The sequence below is a fragment of the Leptonotus elevatus genome, chromosome 20, assembly GCF_054856555.1.
Source record: "Leptonotus elevatus isolate MCC_2025b chromosome 20, RoL_Lele_1.0, whole genome shotgun sequence".
NCBI lineage: Eukaryota > Metazoa > Chordata > Actinopteri > Syngnathiformes > Syngnathidae > Leptonotus > Leptonotus elevatus.
Window position 1 is genome coordinate 6,689,886 of NC_141258.1, and position 18,022 is coordinate 6,707,907.

Genomic DNA, 18,022 nt, shown 5'->3' on the forward strand with positions numbered 1-18,022 from the left:
CAGAGTCGACTTTTGTTGACACACTAAACGTGAGCTGCTCTCATGCAGATTCGTTTACAAGCATGCAGGTGTCACATGGAGGTAGCGTAGCAAACACAAGTTCAGGAGCAGCTTTCATTTTATTACCTCCACCAAGGAAGCTACATCTTGCCTTTTTCTTTTTCACCATTTACTCTTCGTACATTTTCAAAAGGCGGTCTTAGTACCTCTGCGAGGTCGTACAGCGGGTCCATGACGTCTCGCTCGATGGTGACTTCGAACAGGATGAGCTCCTGGGACAGTTTGTCCTGCGTCTCGCCGCACAGCTTCAGCATCTTCCTGGGACACCGCAACACATGACAGACATTCAGGACCGATCGCATGCTAATCGCTAACACCTCCGCCACCGCTGATTCTGTGCGCGCGCGCGCACGTGCGTGTACTCACCCTAGCATAGACTCGTCCCCGAGCAACACCGCCCCCTCGACCATACATTGTGCTAGCGTCGCGAGAGGTAGCTTCTTCTACAGGAAAACACAAAATAATCACAATGATGACAAGGTATTTGTCTCAAAGGTTTCACCTGCTGATATCTAGATTTTGGCCCGTTTTACTGTCGCTTCTCCTCGTCCTTCCCCCATTCAATTTTTGTCACCATGAAAAACAACCAGAACGACCAATTTCATTGAAAGCTGGCACCCACTATGTAATGTACATCGCTGCCACCTACAGGACTGGAGTATACATTTAATGTCAGGTAGGGCTCTGAACACAGTATTCTGATTAATATTACATTTGTGAAAAATACGAATTAAGCAGAAAAATCCAGCTGTTATCATCCATCTTGGGGGGCGGCCATTTTGCCTTGTACCGTCCACTAAAAATGACATCACATGCCCTAATTGTTTGTATTTGGAAATTCTCAATTAAAGTAAAAAAAATATAACATAGAAAATTTAATAATAATAATAATAATAATAAAATACATCACAGGGTCTTGAAGCTCGGCTTGCGAACGTCAGTCACATGACCAAACCCAAAAAACAGGTGAGCCATGATTGGTCTTTGGCACTGTGATGTCATTCTCAGTCGACATCAAGTGGCAAAATGGCCGCCGCCTGAGCCGGATGATACAAATATTTGCGACTTTCGAAAGTACATACCCTGCGTCAAAAGTTTCCAACAGGATAAATGACTGCAAATAAAGCCGAACTAATCGCTAAAAACGAAAAGGTCAATGAACTTGTTCGTATTCTCACCGACGGCGACCTGACCGACTTTTTGTCCACCTCCACGTTCTGCTGGCCCTGCAGACACGCCGCCAACTTCTTGTGGGTGCTGTGCGACACCTGCTTGACCAGCTCCAGGCGCTTCTCCGCCTGACACGCGATAACAAAAATACAATCAATAACATCGTTATCACTAATGAGTCCATTATATGATTTACCTGCAGGAGGTCTTCGCTTAACACTTCGGTCTTCTCAGCCCTGCGAAGAAAACAGAGAAAAAGAAGCCTCTTTGTGAGTCACGCTCAACTTGGAAGGGATATGGTCGCCATAGCAACTGGGAAACACGCACGCACGCACATTACATGCACGCCACAATGCCGTTTGCAGCATTTCGTATGAATATTACAGGAAGAGAAAGGAGCAAATGATTCACTGCTGGTTCCAGCCAAAAATGATTATGGGAAGAATATGAAGAGATAAATGTAAAATATAGTGAAATACAAATTGACATGGCCTATTTTTTTGACCATTTGACAATGCTAACATTCATTAATCATGTTATTATTACTTTTTCATTTATACTGAAGTAGCAGATGGGCGAGTACTGCTACAAGCCTTATTTCAAGGTATTGGTATCGTGAAGGATGCCGATACCAGGCCTAGATACTGAAAGCAATCAAATCTGACATCGACTAAGTCTTCTTTGACAGTAGTTGGCGCTATACTGCAGCTGCTAGACACGTTGGTGAATCATCATGTGTGTCAGAAAGAAAGAAAGGTCATTGTGTTGAAATTTTAACAACTACTAATGGTATCAGTATTTGGTATCGGTGAGTACTCAAGAGTGAGTAAAAAAGTAGTATCAAACATCTACATAAAGTCAACAACAAAAACACAACTATTTTACTTATGTGAAAAAAATAAAGCATTTATCATTCATGCTAACAGCCAAACTATTTTAATCATTAGACCAATTACGTAACATCATTTACATAATTAACTTTCTATTCAAATGCAAAATGTTACCATATTTACGCAGCATCAAGACGAGTAAACGAGTATTCTCCTCGATGTTTGTTTTCACTGATTTGATTGTTAATAAGGTCAAAACCCCAACAGCCTCAAGTGACGAGCGATCAATAAAGTTATCAGCCCGCTCCAATCCGTCCTCCCTCCCTCACTTCCTGCTCGACATATTACAAAAAAAACAAAAAACTCACACAAGCGCAGCTCGAGCCCTGCTGATCCGCAGCTTTCTCTTCCACATCCCCTCGCTAGCAGGCGGGACGGCGCCTGCTTTCAGGCCCGGCGAGGCAGCGAGTGAGGAGGAGGAGGAGGAAGATGAGGAAGAGGAGGGGGGTGGAGGAGGAGGAGGAGGAGGAGGAGGGGGCATAGGGAAGAAAGAATGAGACCTGACTATCTGGTCCTTTCACTTCTTTGCTTCATCAGCCATCAATCTGCTTGAAAATTGTCACCGTGACAACAATGCGCACCTGTGTGCGTGCGTGTGTCTGTGTCACAGAATGCATGTCTCACTGTAAATTTATGGTGGGCAGTCAGGGACTTAAATCAGGATTACCTCTCACATTCGCAACTGAAACACTCTCGCAGGCACTACTGAAATGCTCTCACACTCTCCTGAAACAGTTACACTACTGTTATTTTTTGTGCTCATACACTACTGAAATTCTTTCAAACACTATTAAATTTCTTTCTCTCATGTGTACTACTGAAATGCTCTCACACATACTACTGGTTTCATGCACACTACCGAAATGCTCTCACACATACTACTGCTTTCTTGATAGCTTGTTTGATTGATAGTGTGTGCTACTGCTTTCATGTACACTACGGGAATGCTCTCACACATACTACTGCTTTCATTTACGCTACGGAAATGCTCTCACACATACTACTGCTTTCATGCACACTACTGAAATGCTCTCACACTGACTATTGCTTTTTTTTTTTACTGAAATCCTCTTACACACATTAATGAAACACTATCATACACACTACTAAAACGCTCTCCTTGACAGTAGTGATTTTTTTTTACTCATATACACTACTAAAATACACACATATGCTGCTAAAATGTTATTATGCTTGCTACTGAATTTGTTTATCGCACACTACTGAAAATCTCTCTCACTCTCTCTCACACACACACACACACACACACACACATGGAATTAAAAAACGTTCACACACTACTAAAATGCTCTCACACACAATATTGAAATGATTTTACCCACATATACTGCTGAAACACTCTCAGGGGCACTATTGATTTTTTTGGGTTCACATACGCTAGTGAAACACTCATGTTAGCTTAAATGTCATCATGCTAACTACTGAATTTTTTGCTCACACGCTACTGAAACACTCTCTCAAACACAATCAAAACACTCACATCTTACTGAATACCTTTTTTTTTTTTTTTTTGCAAAAATGTTCTCAAGCTTACAGATTATTTTGCTCACACACTACTAAAACACTCTCACACACTACTGAAACGCTCTGATGCTAATTAGTGAAATATTCACATACACACTACTGAAACTCATATTGCAGTATATTATATGATCATATTACAGTATATTTTATGAGTCTTTCATTATTGGGCGCAGAATTATTTCAGTGCTTGAGAGCATTTCGTTGTGTTTCAGAAGTGCATTTCTGTAGGAACATATGTATAGTATGTGCGTGTACTTCCTCCACCTCATCACAGAAACACTGTCAGTCTCAATGTCAGGATTAGCAGTGATGTGACTAATAGGTCTTTCAGTCTGCGCCCATTGTTAACCAGCCAGTGGTCTCCGTGGCAACCACAGAGCAGGAGGAAATACTTTCTGGGATGATGTCATCGACGGGCAGGCAGAATAGTTGCTTTTTTTTTTATATGCTGAATGAGTGCACTTTACAGGGTGAGACGCACGAGCTGTGATGAGGCAAGAGGTGGTGATTGACAGCTGCTTGGAGGGATAACGAGGTAGGAATTCCACTTGACACATATACATTCACGCACACGCTTATGACACGACAACATAATGTAAGATTGATTGATAATGTGTGTTCATTAGCACAGAGACAGAGAATTGACTTTGTGGCCTGACAATTTGTACAAGCGCGCAATTTGTCTCGAACATCAGAACGATGATGTCACGTGTTGCAATAATGTGGGAAAATTGAGGCGACTGCAACACGCGCACACACAATATCTCTGGCGCGACGGCTACAGTAGCAAACGTAATAAATATTAAGACCCTCAAAATCGTTTGAGGGCAATAAAGAAAATCCCAGGGAAAAATGCGAGGCCGCTCGGTAGCGCACGAGTGTGGGCGTGGACCCGATTTGCTGGCAACTATTGATCACGCCCCCCCCCCCCCCGCCCCCGCACCCCCTAGCTGGCCCGCATGGTCCCATCACACTGCACTGGTGCCGTACTGGTGTTGCATGACAAACATGAGGGTCACGTGACGCGCAAACCCAGCCCGGAGCTGGAGCTGGCCCAGAAAGAAGAGCTCATCAACATGCCGCTCACGGTCCAAAGTTGCTAAAGTGTCCAGCGGCTAGCCGGGGAAGGACCCCCCCCCCCCCCCCCACCGGACCCCCTGGCCCCACTCCGCCGACCTCTCTGCACAAGAACAAAGCGGGCTGTTCTCCAAATTCCATCGCGGTACCTCGACCCACGACGACAAAAAAGAAAATCGACAGTTGACCATTGACCAACCCTAATGATGACAAACACATTAAATAATAGATAAATGGAAAATAAAGTTTAAACTTCCTGTCATGGATTTGGTGAATAAGTGCTGAGGTTCTAGTTCTGTCACAGAACTTATTGCAGCAGCTCCAACTTCAAGCTTTAATGTTTCTCTCACCGACACCATCAATAATTCAGCCGTGCTAAAAATAACAACACTTCTTCCATGCCGCTATTTGAATACAAGAAGTAGGAGGCGTTTAAAATGTGCAATTCAGATTTTTCTTTTTTCTTTTCTTGCTTAAGTCCCTTAAGGAGAGAGAAAAAAAATCGGAATTCCTGACATTGATTTATAAGTGACAGTTAAAAGCAGTGTGTTGCATCTGTAAAGCAACAATGAAAGGTTTGTTAGTGGCGGTTAATGGCATTGTGACATGTGGTTGCTTTACGACCGCAAAGCAAACAAAATGTGGCTGCGTTGTGCGGTATGTACTGGCGTGTCAAGGCATCCATGCAAAAAAGAAGAAGAACAAGTACACCTTCCAGAGTGATGATGGGGACACAATAGCTATGTTTATCTTATATTATTATCAAAATCAATGTAAAACAAAGAAGTAAAATAATGTTTTTGATAGAGTGATGAAATTCTGTCAAATAAATAATAAAAAGGTCAGTTGAATGCAAACTTCGAGCCAAGGATTTCTAGAAAACATGCTATGGTGGTGATATACTGCCCCCTGGTGGTTTGGGGTGGTTTAGGTGATTATAAAGTGGGGCCTTTAAAACAGAGGTGGGTGGGCAAAGTACGGTCTGTGGGCCGCATAAGACCCGCTCTGTTCTTCAATCTGGCTGCATTTATGTAGGTGGATTTATGGTCAACAGTACAGTAAAGTTTGTTACACTAATTGACCAGAATTTTAAAAATTGGTTAATTCAAATGTGTGTTAACCTTTTTAAATTAATTTAGCTAATTAAATAATTGGTTAATTAATTACTTGGAAATTAAAAAAAATCCTGCATTGGTCAAATAAACCATCCAACAAAATATAAAAAAATATATAATAATATTTTATTTTTGAAAAATTAGTGCAAAAATATAAATCTGTATTTATTTAGAAAAAAATAAATTGCTATCATTAAAGAAATTATAAATATTACTTATAAATATTAATTTAATTTATAATAATTTTTAACAACATACATGACTTATGTTATTATTGAAATAAACTGTTTATGTTTTGAAGAAATAATTTAATTATAAATAATTATTGCTTTATAGCAATAAATAAATGGTACCATTCAACACGATATATAGTAATAATAATTAAATTGATGATACAATGAAAAATAAGAATGAATTAGTTACTATTTTATTTTGATTACATGAATCTAAATCTGTATTTAATTATTTGTTGCTAAATAACTAAAAGCAGTTATAAGTATTAATTATAAATATCAATTTCATCAAAAAACGAGTTGGCCCAACCCCTATTTTAAATACTAAAGTGATGACGCATACTGATGTTCACCTGCTTTTACCCCATCAAGCACGTGTGTCGCAAGCACACAAGCACCATTCAACAACATCTCTAAGGATGCTCTCTCTCTCACTTTCTTTGTCTCAAGGCAGCTCCGCATGTTTGACGAAATAAAGAGAGAGGAGGATGGTGTGCATTTTTCAAAGCGTCAAAGTGGCCTCGGGCTCGTCTCAGCTCCTCTGGGTCCGCGTGGACTCGTTACAGCGAGCTCCCAATAAAGCAGCCAGCGCCATTTAAAGCAGGTAGATATTTATGGGGCTCCCCGCAAGGCCTCTTCTCCTCGATGCGACCCACATTCCTCGTTCCTCGACGTTAGCAGGAACGGGACCCGACTCATGTGACTTGACTCGAATCAGACTTAAGTCGGCAGTTTTAGGATTTCGGACTTGCTTGGCTAAAAATTGATTCATTTTATTTCCATTTATTTGAATGAGGAACATGACCTCAGTTGGCAAATATTTTGGTTCGCAAAAACACTCACTGAGCGGATTAAATTCTGTTTTCAAATGTAGGGAGTAAAAGTAAAAAGTTGACCTTTTGTACTTAAGTTACTTCCCTTCACTACAATCATGTTAGCATTTTAGCATGCTAGCTATTTCAAGCAGAGAGATGCCAGTTTGTATTCTGCAGGGCGAGAACGTAATCCTTCAACTGCAACTGGCGTATGGGGGGGCGGGGGGGGGGGGTTGTCTTTTTGAAAATGTCAGCTGCGCTTCCATCAGGCGTCATGTCCGGAGGGACGCCGAAGGCCTTCTGAGGAGAAACATACACAAGAGGACGCCTCGGGATCGGTTGCAGCTGCTACGCGCAAACAAGACGACACAGAGAAGTCTCTGGAATTAATTGAAAGATGAACACGCCTTACAAGGTTGTTGTTAGCTACTTACAACGATGTAAACAACTACAGTAAGTGGTTCCCCTTGGCAGCTGGAACACAGGTGCGCAAAGTATGGCACGTGGGCCACATACGGTCCACCGAGCATTACACAGAGTCCTGTCTTAAAAAAGAAAATACTAATAATAATAATGTTTTATTTTATGGCATAATTATTCAATTAATTATAATTCAATTCATTAATAACCAAATTAAAATGGCCATACATTGCCCACCTCTGGTGAAATCCCAAACCTGATTGATTACTTAAGAGCCATGTCGCTCTACTTTCATCCATGGCTTATGAAAGTGCAGACATGAATCAATGGCAGTAAATATTGTCCCTTTTGAATGTTTAGCGAGGGACATAAATAACATCCACGTCCACTGTTGCTTCCAGACAGAACATCCTGAGATGCACTCATCGGTCTCCGCTCGGGAAGGAACGAGGCGGCCGGTGGGAAAGTCCGCTGAGCGCTGACTCATCACCTGACTCGCAAGGCGGCATTCCAGGATTTACTTTTTACAGGCCAGGTCATGTAAATGAATGATAAAAATCTGTAATTTAAGGAAATAAATTGGAATATGAATTTTTTTTTTATGGAGGTATTTTAATTAGAAATTACAGAATAAAGTATTTTTTAGAAGTATTATAATTAAATTAATGTGATTTTTTTTAGACCAAAATTATAATTTTAGGAGAAAATAAAACATAATTTATGGGAAATAAAGTCATTTTTATGTAAAATTATAATTTCAATATATATAAAAAAAAATCCTAATATTACGGGATTAAAGTAAGATTATTTTTACAAACAAAATATATTTCTTATATTAAAGCAAATCGGAATATTATGGGATTATCGTCATGTTTACTTTATTTATTACACGTCATTTTGTAAATAAACATTGGAATTACAGTCATATTAATACAAATTTATGGGATTAATGCAGTGGTGTCCAAACTCAGTCCTCGAGGGACGGAGTCCTGCAGGTTTTGGATGTTTCTCTTCTCCAGACTCCAACACACCTGAAGCTCATCAGCAAGCTCTGCATAAGCCTTATAACGATCCTGTTCATTGGAACAAGTGCATTGGAGCATATACAAATCAGTAATGTGACACAAAAAAGAAATTTTTGTGGTATTGAAGACATTTTTCTTTTCAACGTTGTTTTATGTTCTATTTCTTTGAAGGTCATAGTGACACATGGACATGGGGAATCACCCTTAGCCATTGCCATGGTTACAAGAGGCCACGACCGTTGCCGTGGAAACACATGAATGAGGTCACTCGGCGAAGCGTTGCGTGGCGCCCTCGTGTCACTCGCCAAACGCTGCCCTGATTGTTTCAACAGATCCAAATTTAAAAATGGAGATGTTTTCATCATTCCTGAATGGAACGGAACATTCCAGAAGCGGTCCTGGCTCTCATCAAGCCTCCGTAGCTGGTGCCGCACCCCACCTGCGATGTCACTTCCTGTTCTGTATGTTCTCTCAGCTCTCAAGGCGAGCCCTCAGGAGCACGCCTACAGCTGGGCGGCTAACGTCACCCCGGTCGCCGCGGCAACATAGGCGTGTTCCACCACAGCTGCATCAGACACAGTCAACGCTCTCCAGCTTTTTGGCGAAGACAAAAAACAACTCAAACTCGTCCAGGCGTGACCATAAACAAACTTTGGACGTGCAATGCTTGTCATGTTTGTAAGATACACACGACTCATGAAGGTTGTGTGCTTCATGGGGACGTCCGTGATGCGGAGGACAAACAGCAAGAGCGTCCCACGTCTCTTTGTGATGCGTCCATCTAATCAAAGCTGCGCTCATCCTCCTCGACAATAAGCAGTACGCAAGTTAGATGACACGGACCACCAAGTCAACTAATACAGTGACGGGACATAGGTGGGCAAAGTACCAAGACATGGAAGAGGGAGGGGGCGTGGCCATATTGCTGATTTTGAAGGGGCGTTTTGAGATTAGGTACTTATTTACCGATTTTTCTTTTGAGTGAAAAACGTCCCTTTTATTTTGCCTTTTTGTTCCTACCATCGTTTAATTTAGTTGTTTTTTTCATTTGTTTTATTTATGCATCCATTTTTTTAATGTGTCAATAGATGTATGTACAGTAGATAATAGTGAATATAGCTACATATAAAAATTGTTTATTTTACTAATAATTAAATTAATTGTAATACATAGTTAGTTATTTAATTATTAATTAAGTATGATTTTTTTAAATAAAATATTTCAAATATTTTATAAAATAATCATAAAAAAAAAAAAGCATTAACATTTACATACTTATTTAAATATATTGTTTCATATCACCGGAACGTCCTATCTCACGATTTGGTGACTCATCACATTTTTTCCGCAAACCTATACTGTTGGTCAGCCGAAACGTGTGGGTGATATTTTTTACAAATGATGGGTTACCCCTAACCCTCTAAAGTCTTGAAAATGGCTTGCTCCTTTTGCTGATGCAATGTTTCAGCCCAACGTTTTTGGCGCTGATTTTGGAGGTGTGAGGATTCTGCCTGATGGCTGCGATACTATACTAGACTATTTTTTTGAATTTCAACTAATTAAGCAACTTTAACAGTAAATTAATAATCCAATTAGTCACAAAGCAAAACATTTTTTTCTAAAAACAATTTTTTTGGGCTCGTCACTCAAAAAATTCGCCTACTCAAGTACCTCGAGAATTTTTTTAAAAATATTGTATACAGTGGACTGTTTACAGTACCATGAAGAACTCCGCACTTTGACAATTGAAATATAGGCCGATAGTGTACTATTTGCTATTCCAAAGGAAGGAATAGCAAATGAAAAAAAAGGTCATTTTACTGATGTTGTGATTCCAACCACTGACTAGATTAAAGTTTGCCGCTGAAAGGCTGGGACGCCGCCCGAGAGATGCTGCTGCACGGGGAGCATCCCATAATACCCCCTCCTCCTCCTCCTCCTCGTGCTACTGTCGCCAAGTCAAATAAAACCAAAGTAGTCACAACTTGAACTGAGTTTGAAATATTTGTCGTGAGCCTAGCATGCTAACACGCCATTTTTGGAAAGTTAAAGAAAATCCCAAGTCAGGAAGCATAAAAACTAACAGAGGAAAGCCGGAGCCGAAACTCAAACTGCGTGGACAGCCATGACTGAAATTAGGCATGAAAAAATAAATGAGCAAAAAGAATGAAGCCATTAAAGAAAAAGTCATTCCGAGTCGCGTCTTCACTCAGAGGAGCTGACAGCCGCTAATGACTTTCAAATGCAACACAAACAATTTCTCCATTTTTATCGCCTGCGGGTTGAACGTGGTTCATCAAAACCAGTTCGACCCTTTTCACTCTTACTCCATCCCTCATCGTCATTTTCTTACAGCGCCGCAGACGTGCAGCCTACGCTCCATTTGTTCTTGGGAATGATATTAAACCCACAAATTATATTTTTGCTATACCTAGTTCATGGCCACAAATTCCTCACGTCATATCTGGGCCTCCATACTTTCTGTCTTCTGTTCAATGTTGACCTCGTGCCTCGAAGCTCCTTCTTTCTCTGTACGGCGTCGTCGCCGTGGAAACCGTGAATGAAGTAAAAGAGGACGTGTCATCCACCGCCGCTCATCCTTCCCGCTTTGGCTTTACACTTTGCCGCTCAGTCACACAATTTAGGCGGGATTAACGCTGCTGCACGCTTGCTGTTTCGGAGATGAGCTGAACTGCGTCTGAACCTCTGGCGACCCACATCTGGATGGGAGCGACGCCATTGGGGGGAACAAAAACTGGTTGTCCTTTCATCTTCTGATGATCTTAGAAAATAGATAATTGCGTCGCTTGTGAGGCTGGTCATTAGCGGCATGTTGCACCTCACTGGGCTCCATCTATGTCAAGATGATGAGCTTGTGCGTCTCGCTAATATCTTTTTTTCACGGGCTCTGTCTGCAGGCCGGCGGTCCCAGCTCACGTTTGAACAAACACGTCGCTCGATGAGAGGCGACAAGTCGACCCACTTTCTCGCTGTGTGGTCGACGCGGGCGCTAACAGGCAGCCTTCCGCCAAGGCTAAACAGTCAAGTAAATTATTCCCTTAGAGAAAGAAAATAAACATGGAAAACCGTTGCGAATATGAACCCCAGGTGACAGTCGAGAATGTTCCACTCCAGGCCTGCAGGTGGCGGTAAAGTACACAAATAAGTAGAAAACCACTAAATAAAGAATAGATGATTGATTGGTCACCAGACCAGTTTTTATCCATTTTTACGTCCTTGTGATCTTGTGAAACGTCATCAGTTGTGGCCTAAGTACTGTTTCAACTGAAAGTGCAAATAAACCAAGAACGCACATAATACCCAGATGTTGTTGTTGTCGGCTCGCTTAAACCAAGGATGCAACGGTCGGATACTTGTGAAGGCTAATAATGAATATTACAAGATACTTAACAAGTACACAGCCGTTCCAAGTTACATTTAGACTCGCATTCTTAGGAGTCCACGAGACCGTAGTCTGCGTTCTTCATATTGAGAAACGGCCAGTAGAAAAAAAGAAGAAAAGAAGAAGAAACTGCGCCAACCAAGAAATGCAAAGTGTTTGCATACTTTGTGGATTCAAGCAGGATTAATCACATCTCTTCTCATCAAACATGACGTGTCGCCGTGTTTAACCGGTACGGCCGCTAAATACTTGGACACCAAATTCAAGTCCTGGATTAAAAAAAGCTTTTCTGGAACCACCCAAAACAATTATAATTTTGTCTACAGGAACCAATCGCAGCAATGCTGAACATTTGAAAACATGATTAGCGTGGAAAATGCCACAATGATACACAACTGCCATAAGAAACACCTGCATGGCACTTAAGGAAGCTGTGTCTAATGGTATCATCATCACAATTTCAAATGACTCACTGGTCACTTAATTAGGTACACACATCGAATGAGTTCCAATAACAAAAACAGACGTTTACTTTTGAATGATAGCTAGATAGCTAGATAGATAGATAGATATTGTCAGATCAATACGTGACAGCCATGCGAATGACAGACCCCCCCCCCCCCTCTCTTATCACTGCAGGGTGCCTAAAGGGTGGGGGGAAAGGGGGCGGCGCCCACCGCTCCACGGACATCATGTCCGCGCCTGTGCGTACGCGTCCACGCCATCAATCACACTACGTGCACGCGAGCGCGGACTCCATCCATTCCCTTCCTACCTGCCCACTGTTTGGTTGGCGAGCTGTCTCATTCGGTTGAACTGCTTCTTCATCTTGTCGTCTTCTTCTTCTGCGCCACACGAGCTCCGCGGGGTCTCATGGATGACGTCCGCCGCCGTCACATCCACGCCGAGCGACCGCTCCTGCCTTCATGGCGGGGACGAGGGCGGCCGGCCGGCGTGTGTCCGTGGGGCCGCCTCGCTCGCTCGCTCGCTGCTCCGGAGGTGACCGCGGTGGTGCTTGTCGACCGAATTTGCGCGTCCGTGCTCGGCCACTGACAGCTTTCCCTCTCCCTCCCTCCCGCGCTTGACGATGGCGTCCCGGTGCATTGTGGGAAGTGTAGTCTACAAAACACACGAACGTTCAGTTGAGCCTACGAGCGCTGTCATTCAAAATGTCGAACATAATACACATTTGTCTTGCACACATAATAAAAACAGTTAGGGACCCGCGGATTCACATATTCACAGTTATTCCAATATATTTGTTTTTGTTTTCATTTTCCCCTCGGTTTTCATGGAAAACATATTGACGTTTTGGGAATAGTTTTTTGGGGGGGTTAATTTTCCCCCCACAATGCATTTATGGGTGATATATAATTTCTTATCATTATCATTTATTTCAGTACAGTATTACTATTAATATTTTCTGCAGCATTTTTGTTTCGTGGTGTGTCATCAATGGGGTTTGCCCCTTCAGGTTTGAAAAAATAAGACACGGAAAAATGTCTACGATTTTGCTGCATGAGTAAAATAATCAGTTTTGTTGTTTTCTATAACGTCTGACAACTGAACTCTCAAATTTTAAATACAAATGTTGTCATTCAAAGCATCTATTTGCTGAAAAAGGGGGTAAAATGGTTGAAATGTCAAAATTGTCCTATGTATGTATTTATAATATCATTCCCCACCGCCGAAAGCTCAGTTATTAAAAAAAATTAAAGAAAAGAAAAAAACACTGGTTGGAGCGCATTACCTACATTACCTAGTGCGTATGTTGCAATTACACAGCAGCGTCGCTTAGGGCGCTATTGAGTCCAAAGTCCATCTCAGACCCCCAGGGAAGAGGCAAAGAAGAAGAAGAGACGAAAGCCCAACAAGTAAACTTCTTGAATGACAACCAAACTAAAAACTTTTCACCTTTTCATCGCTGATGTTTTTCCAGCCCGCTGACAAGTCCACACACTTCGGCTTACCGCTGCGGCGTTTCCGGCATCACTCTGCGCGGTTAGAAGCCAACCAAAATGCGGGATCGAACTAAAGAACTGGGGAACGTAAGTGTGACAAGTACAGTACTGCAGTAGCGTTTAGCTTTAGCATGCTAGCTTGCATTTTAGAACTCAGTCGAGGAACGGTCTTAAATGTCACCTTTCTCAATGCAACAACATCCAAAATCGGGACGGAATCCAAATGCGTTTAAAATGCCCTTAAGACAATTTGACCTTTTGCTTTGCCTCCACGCTCGCTTTGGGCGTTGTTTTTTTCCGTAACTTCCGTTGGAGGATGTGCAAGGGGGGGCCGGCAAGGCATAGTGGTTTTCAACCCAGGACCAATATAGTTTCGAAAACACGAATGTCACAAACAAAAAAGTAGAAAAACATATAGTTGTAGTTCGTAAACATTTTACGGACTATTTAACCCTGTGAAGTCCTAATCATTAAAAACAACAACAAAAAAGACAGCAAATTCAACTTCTTTGAAACAGCAAGCTCTATTTGTATTTCTGAATAAACCACAATTTTTTGTTTTTTTCAAATATCAATTTACAACTTTGTGAATGTGATCATCACAAGAAAATTATATTTAAGTTTTGCTTTTTTTGTGGCAAAACAGACAATTCACTATCAATATTTTTTTTTTGTACTGGGAGAAATATCAATAAAATGTTTTTGTTTTTTACTTCTATCTTTGCTTATCAGTAAAACAGGGCAATTTAATCTCATATTTTGTGTGTGTGTTTTTTAATTTAATTTATTTATTTATTTTTCTGGCGAAATGGGACAACTGAACTACCACATTTTAAGCCCCTGCCACCGCAGAAACTTGCTTCCATAAACTTGTGTCTTCACTTACTTGAAGTTCATTTAATTCCGTGACCATGCTTATTACTCAAATCACAAGCATCTCAAGTCCACTTTCTCCATTAGAATAAAATAAAATTCCAATCTGACACCAGAATCTTTTTGTTACAAAAATGGCACCGTTTTCAAAAATTTAAATCTAAAAACACAATTTTTTTTTTCTTTTCGTTTTCATGCACGCAGAAAGGCGACGCTTCGGACGACGACGATGAGGGCAAATCTCTGATGATCAAACCTGGAAGCTCTTCGGCCAAGGAGGAAAAGGACAATGAGAGCTTCTTTAAAAAGGTGAACAAAGCTTTTCGTGAGTTTGTGAGTGACTTAGCACGCTGCTTTCGAAACTTGCGGTCCACAGAACCGGTTGACAATTTCTTTACTAAAAATGTATCGTTTTTTGGCCATGTGCAGGTACAAGAAATCCACGAGGGTCTTTTTAGCCTGAAGAGAATGGTGTGCGACCTTGAGAACAAGCAGAAAACCGTTCTGGGAGTGGCGCTGCCCGAGGAGGGTGAGGCGTGCTTGTTTTGTTTTTTTGTGCGCGATATGCCTAATGTACGCTCCCACAAGACAACTTCTTTCTGTTGTCATCTTTGCAGGCATGAAGAAAGAGCTGCAGACGCTACGAGACGAGATCAAAACGCTGGTCGGTCAAATCAACCGGAAATTGAAGAGTAAATGTCACACGCCTGTAGTTTGAAATCAATGTATTTATTTATTTTATATTATTCATTTATTATTATTAATTTTTTTTTTTAAAGCTTTTATAGCTTTATTTCTCCTGATTCCATCCCATACGAGGGAGCAAAAAAAAAGAGAGAAGCAAAGCCTGTTTTGAGTCATTCTTATTATTTGTTTTTCTATAAACAAAGGGAAGAACCTATTAAATTCAGATTCTTATTTTTGTTGTAAAAAAATTTAGATATTTTTTGTGTTTGATTGCAGGCATCGAGCCCAAGAAAGGAGACGACGATGGCAAATATGTGTCCGTCAACGCTCGCATGCAACGCACTCAGGTGGTGCCGCACGTCCTTTTAAGACCCCCCCCCCCCCCTCTCCTCCCAGCCCCTCCAAAGGACTCTTGACCCGAGCGCTCCTCCCTTTTCAAAATTTTCTGCAGCACTCCGTCCTGTCCAGGGAGTTTGTGGAACTGATGGGCCACTGTAACACCATCCAGTCGCAGTACCGAGATCGCAACGTGGAGAGGATACGGAGGCAACTCAAGATCAGTGAGTCGCGCGCACCTTGTCGCTGCTGACACCTGCACAAAAGATTATTTAATAATTGACGTTCTCTCGTTTTGTTAGCTGGAACAGCAGTGACGGACGAGGAGCTGGATTCAATGCTGGAAAGCGGCCAGACAGACGTTTTCACGCAAAACGTGAGTACAGTAGGACGCCCATGCAAATTTTTGATTTAGATTGTTTTTCAAAATCGTATATAAAATATTTTTACAGGCGAAATATTTGGGTCTGTAAGTGAGTCTGTTGCTAAGCCAAAGTGTTGAATTTGTGTGGCAGATCTTGAGTGACGCCAAAGCCACCAAACAAGCACTGAATGAGATCGAGTCGCGGCACGATGAGATCCTCAAGCTGGAACGAAGCATCAGAGATCTTCACGACATGTTTCAATACTTGGCCATGGAGGTGGAGGCTCAGGTAGCATATTCGGCTGATTTGTATTTATTTTTTTATTATTCAATTTTGATCCGTTGGCATAACATCACATACGTGCTTCGGTAGTGTTTGACAGCATTTCAGTACCTCTTGTGTCCCGCAGGGGGAGATGGTGGACCAGATCGAGCACAACATCAAGCAGTCGTCCAACTATGTGGAAAAGGCTAAGGACAATATAGAAAAAGCGGTTACATATCAACAAAAAGCACGCAAGGTAAAAAAAAATTACGTAACTCATTCACTGCCATTGACGGCTATAGACGTCAAAAATTCATTTGAACTATTTATTAGTTAAATTTTTTTCCCACTTTTGTCAACAAGAGTGAAAACCTAGATTTTTTTTATTGTACATTTAGAACAGATATAAAATGTGTGATTAATTGTGAGTTAACTAGTGAAGTCATGCGATTAATTACGATGAAACATTTTATTCGCCTGATGCCCCGAATTTTTAATTATCTTTATTTGATATCTGTTCTAAATGTACAATAAAAAAAATCTAGGTTTTCATACTCTTATTAACAAATTTTTAACTAATATAAATAGTTCAAATAATTTTTTGATGTCTATAGCAGTGAATGAGTTAATAGTAATGAAAACTAACTACATAAAAAAATAAATGTAAACAAGTAAAACTGACTTTTTTAAATATTGCGCAACAATTAAAAAAAAACTGTAATAAAAACTCAAAGTAAGCATTTTCTAAAATATAATAAAAAAACAAACAAACTTGGTCTAAAAAGTAATTAAAACTGAACATCTAAAAAAAAAAAAAACCTCACTATGAGACAATTGAAATACAAAGGATCTTTTCTACTCACACAATACTGAAACACTGTTTTGCACGTTTGATGTCACACACCTGATTTTCTTTGTTCCGGTGCAGAAAAAGATCTGGATCGCAATCTGCTTGGCCGTGGTCATCATCATCCTCGCCATCTCGCTGGCTGCCACCTTCTCCTGACGCAGACGGCCGCCTGTAACGCGAGGTCTGGCTCACTTAGGAACGTGCCCAGCGCCTTGCGTTTGCCTCGCTAACACATTGTTGGACTTCCCGGTGTCGTTCGTCCCTGTAAAAATGTCCCATTCATCAAGAGCAGGACTGTTACAGCAGCACCCCCCCTCCCCCTCCCTCCTCACCCAAATCAGACTGGAGCCTGAGCAGCGCTGATCGATCAGTACTCGGGAACATTTTTGGTTTTATAGGACAAAGGGGGCTCTTTTATAACTAATTGTACATAATGTATGGTGCTGTTCACGCAAACTTCCTATTTTAGAACAAACTGCGCCTTGGTGTAATTATGTGGTGTAAATACAGATGTTTGTACCCCCACAGCCCCATCCCCTTTGGATTTTAATAGCATCACGGACCAGTTTTTGTATTTATCACTTGAACTTGGGACGTGTGGCATGCTAAGAGCACATTCAATTCTTAAACATCTCGTCGTGCACTGAAACTGTCTAAATGTGTTTTTTTTTTTCGTCCTTTTCTGCTCAGTCAAACTTGAGCTGCTGCAGTGGCTCTGTGCAGTTGCAATGAAACAATTCTGAAGTTTCATTTGGGAAAAGCAAGTATTGACTTACTTGTATTACTGTGACTTTGGTCTTACAATAAAAATGCTGCCATGTCTTCTATAGTTTTGTGTTATTCAAAAGAGAAAAGTGTAGTGTGACACCACAGGTGTCAAACTCGAGGCCCGCGTGCCCGTCAAAGCAAAACATGTTCACTTCCATGATACCA

General features: G+C 41.2%; 2 protein-coding genes and 1 long non-coding RNA gene across 11 annotated transcripts in view; 2 read left to right on the top strand and 1 right to left on the bottom strand.

Moving 5' to 3' along the window:
* arhgap44b (Rho GTPase activating protein 44b) overlaps nucleotides 1–12,810 on the bottom strand; it is a 29,638-nt gene extending 16,828 nt beyond the window's left edge. For 4 of the 5 annotated variants that reach the window (XM_086064029.1, XM_086064027.1, XM_086064025.1 and 1 more), the window contains exons 1-5: nucleotides 12,529–12,810; nucleotides 1,427–1,466; nucleotides 1,239–1,358; nucleotides 427–503; nucleotides 207–318 (exon numbers count right to left, since the gene is read on the bottom strand). In XM_086064029.1, coding sequence (XP_085920155.1) covers nucleotides 207–318; nucleotides 427–503; nucleotides 1,239–1,358; nucleotides 1,427–1,466; nucleotides 12,529–12,581 — 402 coding nt within the window. In that variant the 5' untranslated portion in view covers nucleotides 12,582–12,810. Of the gene's footprint in view, nucleotides 1–206; nucleotides 319–426; nucleotides 504–1,238; nucleotides 1,359–1,426; nucleotides 1,467–2,428; nucleotides 2,519–12,528 lie in introns of those variants that run through there. The other variant, XM_086064026.1, reaches the window with a different exon arrangement.
* On the top strand, nucleotides 4,027–10,738 carry LOC147156672 (uncharacterized). 5 transcript variants are annotated; one of them, XR_015091519.1, is made up of 5 exons: nucleotides 4,027–4,200; nucleotides 6,541–6,694; nucleotides 7,160–7,860; nucleotides 8,281–8,438; nucleotides 8,522–10,738. It is a non-coding gene; the product is annotated as an uncharacterized LOC147156672 (long non-coding RNA). The 5 variants fall into 5 exon arrangements; XR_015091520.1 differs by having other exon boundaries at nucleotides 7,160–7,358; nucleotides 7,727–8,438; XR_015091517.1 differs by having other exon boundaries at nucleotides 7,160–8,438.
* A 787-nt stretch (nucleotides 12,811–13,597) lies between the features above and the next one.
* stx4 (syntaxin 4) lies at nucleotides 13,598–17,911 on the top strand. The gene is made up of 10 exons (XM_086064311.1): nucleotides 13,598–13,801; nucleotides 14,792–14,896; nucleotides 15,017–15,116; nucleotides 15,205–15,279; nucleotides 15,551–15,621; nucleotides 15,726–15,834; nucleotides 15,913–15,986; nucleotides 16,126–16,263; nucleotides 16,385–16,495; nucleotides 17,168–17,911. The coding sequence occupies exons 1-10, from the start codon at nucleotides 13,772–13,774 to the stop codon at nucleotides 17,243–17,245; spliced, it is 891 nt and encodes a 296-aa protein (XP_085920437.1). The 5' UTR covers nucleotides 13,598–13,771; the 3' UTR covers nucleotides 17,246–17,911.
* Nucleotides 17,912–18,022: the final 111 nt, after the last annotated feature.

Bases quoted from the DNA above. Each gene is read 5' to 3' on its own strand.
- stx4 (XM_086064311.1), top strand. From the start codon at position 13,772: ATGCGGGATCGAACTAAAGAACTGGGGAAC. The intron at 14,897-15,016 runs GTGAACAAAGCT...GGCCATGTGCAG, and splicing joins ATGAGAGCTTCTTTAAAAAG to GTACAAGAAATCCACGAGGG. The intron at 15,835-15,912 runs GTGAGTCGCGCG...TCGTTTTGTTAG, and splicing joins ACGGAGGCAACTCAAGATCA to CTGGAACAGCAGTGACGGAC.